Source organism: Scomber japonicus, chromosome 6 (genome assembly GCF_027409825.1).
Source record: "Scomber japonicus isolate fScoJap1 chromosome 6, fScoJap1.pri, whole genome shotgun sequence".
NCBI classification, from domain to species: domain Eukaryota; kingdom Metazoa; phylum Chordata; class Actinopteri; order Scombriformes; family Scombridae; genus Scomber; species Scomber japonicus.
Window position 1 is genome coordinate 16,669,857 of NC_070583.1, and position 13,735 is coordinate 16,683,591.

At 40.9% G+C, this 13,735-nt stretch overlaps 1 protein-coding gene across 2 annotated transcripts in view; it reads right to left on the bottom strand.

Annotated features, from left to right (window-relative positions):
- The window catches only part of actn4 (actinin, alpha 4), a 58,762-nt gene extending 51,181 nt beyond the window's left edge, over nucleotides 1–7,581 (bottom strand). Inside the window, exons 1-2 of one of the 2 annotated variants that reach the window (XM_053320107.1) lie at nucleotides 7,400–7,580; nucleotides 7,140–7,336 (exon numbers count right to left, since the gene is read on the bottom strand). In XM_053320107.1, the coding sequence (XP_053176082.1) occupies nucleotides 7,140–7,265 (126 nt within the window). In that variant the 5' untranslated portion in view covers nucleotides 7,266–7,336; nucleotides 7,400–7,580. Of the gene's footprint in view, nucleotides 1–7,139 lie in introns of both variants that reach the window. The other variant, XM_053320106.1, reaches the window with a different exon arrangement.
- Between the last annotated feature and the right edge of the window lie 6,154 nt (nucleotides 7,582–13,735).

Consider the following 13,735-nt stretch of genomic DNA (forward strand, 5'->3'; position numbering starts at 1 on the left):
CTAATATTGTCACAATGTGCTCAAGACACAAACTAGGAGCTGTTGACATGAGGCCGCTGGCAGCAACCATCATCAACAATCATAACAGCTCAGAAAGCAAACAACTGATTCCTGAATGTTTAGAGGATTCTGTCCGATGAGAAGGCAGCCTGCACAGAGAGATGCAACTAATGATGATTTACATTATCAATAAGTCTATGGATTGCCTTTACCATTAAATATATCTATAAGTGAAAAAAAGGTGAAAAATGCTCATCACAAGTTTGCAGAGACCAAAATATCTCCACAACTATCAGATGAACTGTCAGGATATTTTAAACAGACATTGGTTGTGTTCAGAGGATATTTCCTAATCACTATGACGAACTGCTGACTTTTCTTCTCATGGTTTTTATCTATCCTGTGAAAAACAAGGTACAAATCTATAGATCAGGTATCTAGAGCGCCTGCATGATGAATCCTAAAGACCAAGGCCACCATGAGGTTGACATTTCTGACTCAGATTGAAATGAATCAACAACTATTGAATGGATTGCCTTAAAATTTAGTTCAGACACTCATGTTCCCTCCTCTGAATGAACTGTAATAGCTTTGGTGACCTCCTCCCTTTTTATACAGTTCACCCAACCCTTTGGTTTATGATGAAATACTTGATGAAACTAACTAACTAACTCATTTGTGCTCTGTATTTGTCACTACTTAGCAAATATCAGCATGCTAATATGCTAAACTGAGATGGTGAACATGGTTAATATTATATCTGCTTTACGTCAGCATTGTCATTCTGAGCATGTTACTGAATGTTAGACTTTGGCGTAGTCTCTCAGAGCTGCTAGCATGGCTGTAGACTCTTAGTCTTGTTAACATGAAGACAAGCAGATCAAAAGAGCTCCTTGCCAAAAGAAAAAGCCTCAATATTCCTTCAAATTCCTTTGTTGAGATTAAACTAGGAGGATATATGAAGGGGTGGGGGGCGTCTGAGCTTCAAGCTAAAACCATCAACATGCATATTGGCAGCCAACCAAAAGGAAATACTTAGTCCCTATTGTTGCCAATTTCAATTCATCAGTGGGAAATGCCATTTACTAATCCTCATAACTATGCACAATAGCCAAGAAGTAAGCCTGTGAACAGCAGCAATTAGCGAGCAAGCGCTAAGGTTATGTCAGCCATAAACTGAATCCTGGGATTCATGGCTTCTACGACATTCGGACGTACCCGTGTCCTCCCCTGTGGCCCAAAATTGCAACGCTTTCCTCTCATACACACACAAAGAGAGAGAGGGGAGAGAAACAGACCGTAAAGAAATCTCTTTTGAAAGAGAAACACATTAGGCTCCACCACCACCTCCACACACACACACACACACACACACACACACACACACACACACACACAGGTCTACAGCAGACCAATGTCAATACCAGCACAGGGCTACACGCCACTGATTGGACTGTGTGTGTGTTTGTGTGTCTTAACTAAAGAAATAAAACAAATGGTTCCAGCGGTGGTGTCTGAGAGCATTACTGCAAACAAATATTTGGACCAAACTTTGGCGCCACGACTTCCGCCACATCATAACCAGCTGGAAAATCTTGCACACCCCTCTCCCCCTCCTCCCTCTCCCAACAAGCATCCTCTGCCCCTAAGAAGGATTCTCCCTCTCAACCACATCTGCAATCCTGCAACCCCCCCCCCCCCCCCCCAACTCTTTTTTCCTGTCGGGCAAAAAAACAGGACACCCCGCCCCCCTTTAGTAACAAGCCCCCTCCCACTGGCCTAGCAGGCTATAATGGGCCACCAAAGGAATGTTTCCCCCTTGCATACTCTCTCTCTCTCTCACACACACACTGTGGCCAATAGCAGAACAGAGAGGAGGACAGAGGGGGAAATACAGAGGGGTGCATTCCTCTCTCTTTTTTCCTCTGTCCTCTTGCCGGCTGTCGTCTGCTGAATTGACTGATTCGCTGTTTAGGTGCACAAGCTGATTCTGGATGGCGGTCAGCTGAGGCAGAGGGGCTTTTCCCACAGCTGACCTAGAATCAGCTGGCAGAGACGGGGGGTGGGGGGCAGAGAGGAGATGCCACGCTGCCATTATCTCACAACCCCCCTAAATTCTCCTCAGACATCCACGGTTACAAAAAAAAAAAAAAAAAAACTGCTGTGAGAACTGTCTTCTCGGAGCGGGGTTAGGTTATGTAAACTGTCCACATCTGGAAGAGGAAGTTATATGCAGCAGAAGCAGCAGCAGCGTCTTCTGTTGAGTTTTATTTTTACAGTAACCTCTGATCATCGATTCATTTTCAGACTAACACATAACACAAGTTGCTAAGGTTACAAACTGATTCTCACCAACTAACTATCCATTTTTGCTTGATCTATGTGTTAAATGATTAACCATGAAAAAAGGTGTCTGAGTTTAGAGTTCATATCTAGTACAAACTGTAGAAGGTGATCCTGGTCAAGCAGATTAAGCTGAGGATTAATCTCACCTATCGTTTCACGCTGCTCACCTGAAGCAGAGAAAACACATTAGAGATAACTATGCTCAATCAAAAGGGGCAAAATTCACTTATATCAGGCCTGAATGATAACTACATCCACCACATCCCCAGTCAGGTTGCATCAGCAAACTCACGCCCACAAAAACAAAGAGACAACCAATCAAAGTGTCCGCTCCTCGTCTTCTCTACAAACGGAGCATTGTCTATTGTTATTTAGCGAGCGGGCCCATTTACTCAAACTTCTTCCAACATTTTTTAAGCTCTCTTCATTCTTTTTAAAAATGTTGTTTCAGGACAGGAAGGGAGCCGCCTGGCAGCTAAAATTGATGACAACGGGATGTATTGTTTAGTCCCCCGGGGATTCTTAAGAGAAGAGACGTCACTTACAGCTCGTCCTGAGCCAACCCGGACCATCTTAAGTGGCTCCGCCTGCCTGCCAGCCAGTCAGTCACACAGAAAGCATGTGAAAGTGGGCGGTAAAAGAACAAACCAACATTGTGTCCAGCTGCCCACCTTGGCAGTAATGGAAAAATGTGTGTGTGTGTGTGTGTTGCAAGTTTGGGCACTGGTGGGTCGTGTCAGGGAAGGCAGGGCACAAACAAGATCACGCTGAAGGACACATGTGCAATGACACAACTGGAAAAATTCAACAATAGACTAAAAGAAGTGACTGATTGTGTGACAGAAATAACTTTAGGTGACTCAATTAGTGCTGACAATATGACCGGCTGTGTAAAAAACACAGGGACATTATCACAGGTTATCCCTCCATCAGTTACAGCTGTTTAACTTTAAAGCCTGTTCATCTGTGAGTCCTGAGTGAAACGGCACTGCTCCAATCACTTCTGTGCAAACAGGCTGTCAGACTGAGACGGCTGCCAGTGTAGGAAAATTAAGACAGATAAATATCAGCAACCACAAGTGAATCTGCCACGATAACACAACTAATTTATGAGAGGAAATGTTCCACAGACACACACTCCTGACGCTCCTGATACAAGCGAAGAGTGGAAGCCTTAAGCTCATTTTTGTTGTAACCCTTTTTTTTTCCTTCAATTGAGCAAATATCATAATTGCTCCAATTTGCATACCAGCACATTTTCACCATCTCTATTTTGATCTTTTTTATGTCTGTGTGAATTAATCAAACAGTACTGTATATGTGTCAGATTAAAACAAAGTGAGAAAAGTGATAATAAATCCAATTTCAAATCAATCAGCACAGACGCAGATGACTCCAGGAACTTTGGCTCGTGTGTATTTTTATGTTTTCCTTGTTAGTTCACCCTCCCCTCCTCTGCTGTACTTTCTCCCCCTCCTGACATGAGAAATATGCGCAGCCTTAACTGTCACTGAGAAGCTGGATTTGCATGTTCCACTGCCACACTGCTGAGAGTTACAATTATAAAAAACCCTCTGGTGGTGTCACTGCGTAGTTTGACATGTTACAACGTGCGGCAAATCCCTCGGCAGTGGGAAAAGGGTTTAATAACATGTTTGTCAGGCGAGGAGCTTCGCCCTGAAACAAACAGCCGACCGGACTCAGCTGGGCTCAGTCCAGGTACTCTGGGGTGTTGAGAAATGTTGCTCAATGTACCAAATGGACAACTGGAAACATGCTGAAAGGACAAAGCTCAGCCTCTGCCAAAGAAACACAGATTCACTTTGTGGGAATAAACGAATCATAAGAGACTCCCAAAACAAGTTATTCTTGTGCTGAGGTGAAACTCAGCTCTGAAAAACTGGGATTTTAAAAATGTATTTAATCAAAAAGAACCACATTAAGTAAAAGCATTGCTGCCAAATGACATTTTTTAAGCTCGCCTCATGACATCTTCCCTTTTTGTTTATTTAAAAAGAAAAAAGAAGAATAGAAATAGAAGAACAAGATATGAACAAGATATGAGCATGTACATTACATTTTTTATGTAATTCTTTTTTTTTTTTTACAGAAGCAAATAAAGTCCTAATCATCAAGAAGTCTTTGTGGCTCTATTAGATCAAATGTGAACTCTGCACCTACAGTGTCACGTGTCTCTGTCTCTCTCTCTCTCTTTCGCCAAATAAAGGCAAGAATGACAAAAATCCTCAGCCCTGCTGTCTTCTTCCCCTTCTTGTATAACTCAAAGTGTTAAATGTGCAGCGTCAGCATTGGGGGAGAAGTGGAGGGGGGGGCGCTCTCTCTCTGACAATCCACTCCTATTTCTGACCTTATGGCTTAACAAGATGGAGGGCCCAAATCCATTCCCACACTCATTACATCTGCGTCTTTCTATATACTCCTGTGGGAGGCATTCACTCACTTTTGCGCAATAACTGGCACAGTGAGCGTGAATACACCACAGGAATTTGCCCTTGCTCCCCAACTCCCCACCCAGCCACCTCACCAGCAAGGCCAACAACGTTCATACTTGGCAGGGAGACATGTCCCCCATAGCCTGCATTGTTCTCAATCAATCAAACACCTATCAGCGTCCACCAATGAGTGCACATTCAGGAACGCAGAGGAATGGTTTGCACAACCAGCCTCTCTGTTAATGATTTGCCAGTTAAGATTTTCTTTTTCTGGGAAACTTTGACCCATGTGATCAATGGACAAATATGCACAGAGCGTCGACCCAGCCTGACTAACCAGCGTGAGGTAACAGCTGAGAGGACCCAACCTGCCAGGTTTGATGCTAATCGACTGCAGGAATGTCTGCTGTGGACGGTTAAAATGCTGAGTGGCCTAATAAAAATGCACGATTCAATGCTCGGCATGCTGTCACACCACTAGAAAGTATGCCAGTCATCTGGCTAGTCAGTGAATAAGATAGGGTGTGTAGTCTGGGTAGCATAGCACACACACACACACACACACATAAATACACACCCTTTCAAATCATTCCACACTGTTAAACAATGGTTCTTCAAATTATCACTAATTATTCTGCCTACCCACTCCCTGATGAGGATTTAGAAGGTGAAAAACTGGTGTGAGAGGCTTTTAGTATCGTATTGTGTATCCATGTAGACACAAGCGTCCTTTTTCATCAGGACAAGGTGTGTGTGTCTTCTGCCAGCGTCCATTTAAGAGTGTATCAGAGCTTCTAGCAAGTACGATCATTCATCTTTCTTTTAGTCTGGTGGCTCAAACAAAAATCCGTTCACATCACTTGAGGGGGGCAAAAATTGCACAAAGGAAAGCCAAAATATTCCCGCGAACATAAGCATCATCTGTTAACAGACATGACGAACAGGAAAGAGGATTAGAGGATGAGGAAAAACTAGACGGAGAGTTGTGGAAGGCAGGGAGGGGAGGGGAGGGAGTAGAGGGAGTAGAGTAAGTGAATAGGCTTGCTTGTTTTAGATACACTTAAAAAAAGGCTCTCGGTTGTTTAAATAGTAATGATAACAGTGGGGATGACTGGTGGAAGTATCAGGCTACAGAATAAAGTCTGATGAGCTATATGGTACAAAGCTGTTTAATGTCATTTTGCTGACTGAAATCTACAGCACAGCAAGTGTGTGTGTGTGTGTGGAGGGGGGGGGGGGGTGTCAATTCAAGAGACAGAGAGCATGTCGGTCCCAACACTTGTGTGGGCTTGAAAATGAGTGTGATTGTCAAGATATAACACTCTTCAGCACATATACAGTATTACAGAGTGTTGCTCCACATAGCATTGCTCATGGTGGCGGTCTTGTTTGGTTTTTACACACACACTGTGCTTTTTCTCTATGGTGACCTTTAAGATCACAGGACCTCCTCATTTACTTATTAATCAATGGGGGGGGGGGGGGGGGGGGGGATTATGTTATACAGTCATTTACTGTCTCAGCAGGTTATTAGTTTCGAATTGAATTGACACTAACTTCCTTCAGTCTTTCTTATAAAAGTGATTCAAATGTGAGCACACAGAGATGATATATATCGGCCTTAAAAAAGCACCGTATCGGTCAGATCTTCCAGTAGTGAGCAGCAGCAGAAACTCGCCTCACCAGTCAGTCTTATTGGCCTCCAACCAGCCAGCCAAGCAGACAAGTGGGACAGGAAGGCTTGATAACGCCCTAAAAACCTCGCACAAAAAAAACACCGTTTGGTTGTCTGTTTCCAGCTTCAAAAATCTGCACACTTACAATTTTTTTTTTTTTTTGCGACAATGTGGCGCCCCGTTTCCGCTCAAGTAGGTTGGGGATAAAAAAAAAAAAAAAAAAAAAGAAAAAGAAAGGTGCCACAAAAAATACCTTGGAGTGAAAGCAGCAGCTAACGTTACACAGGCAAACCGACTACTTTTTCATTCACAGAGAGGAAAAGACAAATTGGAAGAAGAAGGAGGAGGGAAAGAAAGCAGGGTTGTTGTTTTTTTTTGTTTTTTGTTAAAATCGCAGTGAAATGAAGCAGCTTGACATTGAGAGGAGCCTCCGGACGGGCTGAGAGAGGAGAGGCAGGCTGCGAACAAGAAAAATGAGTCTGTATAAGTGGAGCAGCTGAGGGTTTACACAGCAAAGACGAGGCCCGCTTTCGCTCCCTGACCTCCACTCCCCATCCCATCCCTCCCCTGCCATTTTCTTTCAGCCCGCCGCCGCCTCCTCTTCCTCTGAGCCCGGCTCCACTCGGCCCAGCTCACCTAGGGGCCTGACTCCTCGTTTCCTTACCTTCCTCTGCTGTTTCTCCCAGGCCGGGTCCAGCAGCAGGTCCCGGTCCCAGTCATTCTCTTGCTCCATGTAGGTCTGTTGACCGCCGGCCGAATACTGATTATTGGCAGCGTGATAATCTACCATGTCAGCAAAAGAAAACCTGAGTGCGCCACAGATAAAACTGTGAGGGAAAAATACCAAAATTTAAAAAAAAAAAAAAAAAAAATGAAAATGAAAAGAAAGGCAACGACGCCTGGATTGAAAGAGGCGGGATGGGGAGGGATACACGACCCGAGCACGGTGTCCTTCTTCTCTCGCCGCTTTCAGACGTGAGTGTGTGTTTTTAATGTGTTGAATATCCGGTGTGTGCAGTCAGAAAACCCCGCTGCTGCTGCTGTGAGAAGAAAAGCTTTCCCTGTGAGCGGTGTGGCTCTTGCTGCTGGGAGGAACCGCCGCTCCTACAGGCTGCACAAGCGAGCTCCACACAAACAAGCTCCACGCACTGAGGCGAGACGCTTCCTGTTCGGTGTTCAAAGTAATGGATGTGTGCTTTATGTTGGTATGGCTCACAAAGCAAATGCCAGGGTCGGACCTGACTGTGCTGGTGCCCTAGGTGTGATTTTTTCTTTTTAGACTGGAGCTGCCCCCCAATCCAAAAAAAGCCCAACTATAGTTCCTCCAGTCCTGGTTCTTCAAACTTGAACTCATGCAACACAGCCAAAGTTATTCCCAGTCTTCCCAGTCCTCCAGACAAATAGGCATTGGTGATAGGGTTGAGCATTGTTAATGGTTAAAGAAAAAGATCATAAAAATAGCTATTCACAGTCACAATATGGTACCTTTTTAATAAACTTTGTAAACCATGCAATCGTTCCTCCTTTTCAGCTTCCACAAATCAAGGCTTTCCTCCATATAGCCTACCTGAAAAACTAAAATTAAGACTAAAACTAAACTTAAAAAAACAACAAAAAAAACTACTTAATCACTTGTCAAACTAACTAAAACTAAACTAAAATTTAAAAAACAAACAAACTGAACAACTAAATAGAAATAAAAACTAATGAAAATTTCAAAATTAAAATAATCCTGCAAGGAGCCATTCAATAGCACAGTCTAGTCCAGGTAATGCTGCACCTTTATTCTGTGTAAAAGGTACAGACATAGAATGGGAGGGCAAAATTCCTTAACCAATAAGCCAGCTATGAAGGTGATCACAGAGCCAAATCGACGTCTGTGTAAAAGGGACAGCAGGCATGGTGGGACACAATGTAAAAAAGCAAAGGCAGTTTAATGATGGGTTTTATGCTGGATCTCTGTAGAAAAAAGTCCAATGAGAGACCTAAGGTGGCATATGAAGTGTGGTGGCTGTTGGACCAGAACTGACCTACCAGTAAGACTTTGAAAACATTTTTTTTTTGTCTTTATCCAGCACACAATTAGGCTACTCTGACTTTTTTCACTTATTTTTAATTGAAGCACATTTTTGTTGAATATGCAGGTTCAATTATATTAGTAAAAATCATAAAAAAAATAAAATTAGGAGGAATTTGCTTTTAAAATCAATATATTAATCATTTAAGAACTTTAAATGCTCCCCCTCCTTTAATGACCTATAAATGTTACCACTAGAGTTTCACTGGATACGTAAAATAAATTACAGTAACGTGGCACTTTTATGGGATTTCTGGTCCAGTTGAATTTTCATCCCCCTCCCTGAAGTTAAGAGTGTTTTATTTTGAAAGTATCCCCGTCTGTCTCGTGTGCAGTGTTCCTGTGTGTTTGTGCAATTGACACACCTGTCTCCAGCTACGGTCTCCAGTAGCTTCCATAGGCCACATCATGAATATTCATAACACTTGAACATGAGCCACTGAAACAATAAAACACTATAAATGTATACAGTTATATGTCGGTGTGTCGTTGTTAGGATTGTTTTACTGCAGGCTCGTTAAAGTTTAAGGTAGGTAGTTACTATATTGTACCTCTGAGGGGGTAAATGTCTTTGTTACAGCAACAATAGCAGAGCACATAATAGAATAACACAAGAGGAATAAATATTAAAATAAAGGTCGGGATAAATTCTACAGGATTGAAACATAAATGTGGAAATGTACAAATGATGTTTAAGAGTTGGGTGTCCAAAACAGCAAATCCCCAGGTGCATAGTGTGTGTTTTTTGGGCAGGGTTTTACAGTTTTAGGGGACCTCCTATGCTGCTCTGTGATACACTGAGACAGGATGTGCTCCTTAGCTTGCCCAAAGTGTCATAAAGGATGCAGAGGAGCTCTTAGTGAGCACATCCATCTTCCTCAACCTTCTGTCTTTCCTGTTGGTGTCTGCAGCTTTTGTGCTGCTGCTCCAGCCCACAGCCGCAAAGTAAAGGGCACTTATTACGACCGACATTTAGCCTCTGAGCCTCCTCAGGAAATAAAGTCAGCTCTGGTTCTTCTTGAATAAGTGTTCCCAATCCCACTGTCCTGACCTGTAGGACTGCAACATGTCTAGACTTTGAAACACCCCACCTGCAAACCCAGTGGTAACAGGATTGATTGGTGTGTTATGCCTTCTGAAATCCACCATCATCTCTGTGGGTTTTCACACATTCTGATGAATGTGAATGTGCATGAATGTGTGAAACAATACATCTAATAATTGTAGAGTCATCCACAAACTTCTGTTGGTGGTTTCTGTCTGAGTTGTATCTAAAGTTGGATGTATATAGACAAAAAACAGGAAGTTAGTCAGCCATTCAAGATGTTGCATGCATATGCAACAATTTTATTTTGCTCCAAACTCACTTAAATAACCATGTTAGTTGTTGCCCATTCACTATTACCTCACTCCCCATTTCCTGCTGTTCCCAGGCAGCCATTAGTTTCCATTCATTTCTGTATGGAAATGAACAGAAAGCATGGAAAGAAGTAGTAGATTTTTAAAATTTGTTCAAGGTGGGTGTGAAATCTGTCACAGTGAAGATAAAGTCAGCATAAATTACAGGCCTTTATATAAAAAGTTATATTATCTTTATGAGCAATCCACTGACAGCCTTTCAAATCAATCTGCTGCACACTGCAACACAATCCAATGTTAATGTAACTTTTTACTTCATGGATACAGACCTGATATTCACTGTGATGCATTTTGCAGCTCAGGCAGGTTACACAAGCCTTTTAATTGATTTATGTCCCATACTAAAATAAATAAAAACCAATAGCAGACTGGACCAGTGGAAAAACTGATCCAGACATATAAAACATCACAGCATGCATTTACACAGTATCAGAAAAAGTGTTAAAAAATATATGATTTGTAAGTAGGAAGAATAAAACTTAAAAGCATCCTGTTTATTCCAGTTTGAGGATATGAAAGTTGACCTCCAAGATTGAAAAATTTCATTGCGACCCATCAAACAGTTACTGTCTGGTGATCACATCGACCAACTGACAGACCTACAACATTGCTAAAAATTCCAACTGACCCTGACCCCTTTCATCCAATAAAACTCTCTCTCTCATGCATGACTCTGCATAAAGTATCCAAGAAAATAAGGTTAAAGAAAGCAGTTTGAGATCAGTGGAGGAGCTCTAACCCCAAATAATCAGCAGTTAGCACTTGATGTAGTGGGCAGCTTGCAGGTATAATGTTTGTTTAACAGTGTAAGAGTATAGCTGATTGTTTTCTAAATCCATGCTGTGCTGTTATCCACCAACAGGTTGTATGTTTTGTACAATGACAATAAGTAATCTAATCTAATTTACTTATATAGCACTCCAAATTGCTTTCCACAGAGTAAAAAACAAACACAATAAAGAGAAATCAGAATGATGATAAATGCCCAGAAATGAGCACGCTGTAATTAAAAGAGAGATACAACAAATGATCATCAAGAGATGATGTTGTGGAACCAGAAGAGAGAGAGAGAGTGAGAGAGAGAGAGAGAGAGAGAGAGAGAGAGAGAGAGAGAGAGAGAGAGAGAAGGCCCTCACTGCTTAATCAGACAGGAAACAGAAATATTTCTGTAAATTTATCATTTCTCACTTTTTCCTTGTCCAATGTTTCAGGATTAAAGAAAAAACCAACCAGAACAGGGGCAGAATCAATCCTTACTATATGATTCATGTGAAGCCTGTGACCCTCAATGGGGTCATGATCCAAACTGCTGACCCGGAGGACTGACACTCATAAAAATAAAAAACAAGAAGCTCCTGAACTGTGGTGTCATCTATTAAATGTGCCAGGTGGGAGACTTGGGTTGATTTGGAGGGTGTCTGTCCCGCCTGCAGGAGCCACCTACAGAAGTAGGTCATGCTCAGGCTGTCCGGCTCCATTAGCGTCACCATGGCCTGCAGCAGCGTGGAGACTGTAGCTGAACCATGTTTAAACTTTGATGTTGTCATGTGATTCTATATAGTGCAACTCTACTACTAACAGCGCTGTCATTGGTCACAACAGCCCTGAGTCATAATTACAGCCTGTGTCCCCTCTCATAAGGAATGAGCCACGTGTAAATGGCCTGTTATTATTTTTGTTTCTTGAAGAGTCATTGAACAAACACAAGGAGATTTACGTTGGTGTAGTTGGTGATATTAACATCAGGGGTGACGATATGAATGATGAAGCACAAAAACTTGGTCATTGTGAGCAGGATGGGAAGGTTACTTTAGAAATGTAATAGGTTACAGATTACTAGTTACCATATTTAAAATGTAATAAGTAATGTAACTATTTCAATTACTTCATCAAAGTAATGTAATTTGTTACATTTGATTAATTTATTAGGTTTCTGAAGTTCATGTGTGTTTCATGGATACTGACAAGATTTATAAGGGAGATCATTTCTTATAAAGCAAGATTTATCTCTCATTTGAAAATGTATTCATTAGTTCATGTAGATTTTGTAATATAAAATAAAGATATTTGGTGAAAAAAGTCAAAAGTCTGGCATGGGTTTAATTGGTACTGTGACTGACACCAAAGCTGACAGTGGTATAATGGAGAGAGTTTATGTTTTATTACCCATCTGTAGTGGTAACAGTTGACTTCTCTTAAGTGCTCTGAAGAAATAGTACCTATGAAAACTGTTTATAGTGTGTTCAGTATTTCTGGATAAAGATGTGTCCTTTCAGCTCCACCTCAGCTGTACTGAGGTAGCAGCAGACATTTCATAGACTAATAACTCAAATCCAGCTAAATGGAAACTAAAACTACCTGTACTGATATATAGAACTGACCTTTTAACTGTGATTTTCTTTGCTTCCACAGCCACTAGTGGAGTTTTACTATAACTGCTGCTGTTGTGAGTTGGAGTAATCGTAGTCTTTTAAAACCAATTATAGTCTTTTATTGAAGTTTATGTTGAGGATTTGCTCTGGATTTGACTCATGTTTTTGTAAAAACACCCACCAGTTCTTTTTAAAATTGCAGACAAAAGTTTTTTGCTGCAGGGATTCTTTTTACTATTATTATACAATACTCTGATAAATTGAAGACTCTCCTTACAGATTCATAGCTCTTTCCTGTTACCTTGAGCTCCTTTTTGACCTTTTACTTGTTTTATTCCTTGATGTTTTTCATTTCCTCCTGCTTTTTATTCATTCATTTTGTGTGTACTCTTTGGGTTCTTAATACAAATTACAAAGTGCTATTTGACAAATTAGACTGTGTGATGGTGCAGTGGTTAGTTTCATGTTCTCCCTGTGGGTACTCCACAGACCAAAAACATGCAATTGACTTTAAATTGCCAGGAGGTTGGTCAGTGACAAATAAGGGTTGGCAAGATGAGCAATTAAAAATATCTTTAAATTTTGTATTAAAAGCAGCTTTAGGTTTGTTAAAATGTACATTTTGTATTTTTGTTGGTTTTATGTCATTTGCACCATTTTTAAAAAACAAAGTAAGGGTTAGGGTTAGGGTTAGCTCCTGAAAATGTCAATTGGTGTAAACCCAAAAGAATGATAAATATTCAATATTCCACCTACAGTGTATTTAAGTGTACTTATACAAATAATTACTTCATTCATCCTGATGAGTTCCCAGATTAAATTTAATAATGTAAGATCATGCCAAACTAGTTGATATGGTTTTTAATGAGAATTTAGTGTTTTTAAGCAATTCTATTTATTTGGTTTTTATGGTTACACCACTTAGACATTTTGCCATAATCCTCTAATATATTCTCTCAAAATGGATTTAAAGCAGGAATGTTATGCTGGTTCCACAAAAAAGAATGTATTCATACATTTTAACTCCTTTCAATTTATAAACCATATGGACACAAAAAAACATCAATGACCCAGATGCCTATCTTTATATTAGTCCTGTGATGAACTGTAGTGTGTAGTGATTCTGTTCTCTGTGTTGGGGTGATGTTTTCCAATGTGTCTAGCAACCCTTCTACAATGTGAATAGCATGCTCTGAAAATCCAATAAACAAAGATTGTGAGAAAAAAACATCCACCGGTTGAGCCCACACAATCCATTATATTCTGTATGTATATTGACAATGGCTTTTATTTTCATATAAATAAAAGCACGAGAGGAACAAAAAAAAAAAAAAGATTGGTGATACTCACTGAAAGGTGAAAGAGGCAGTGAGACAGGAAGACAGACAGTGT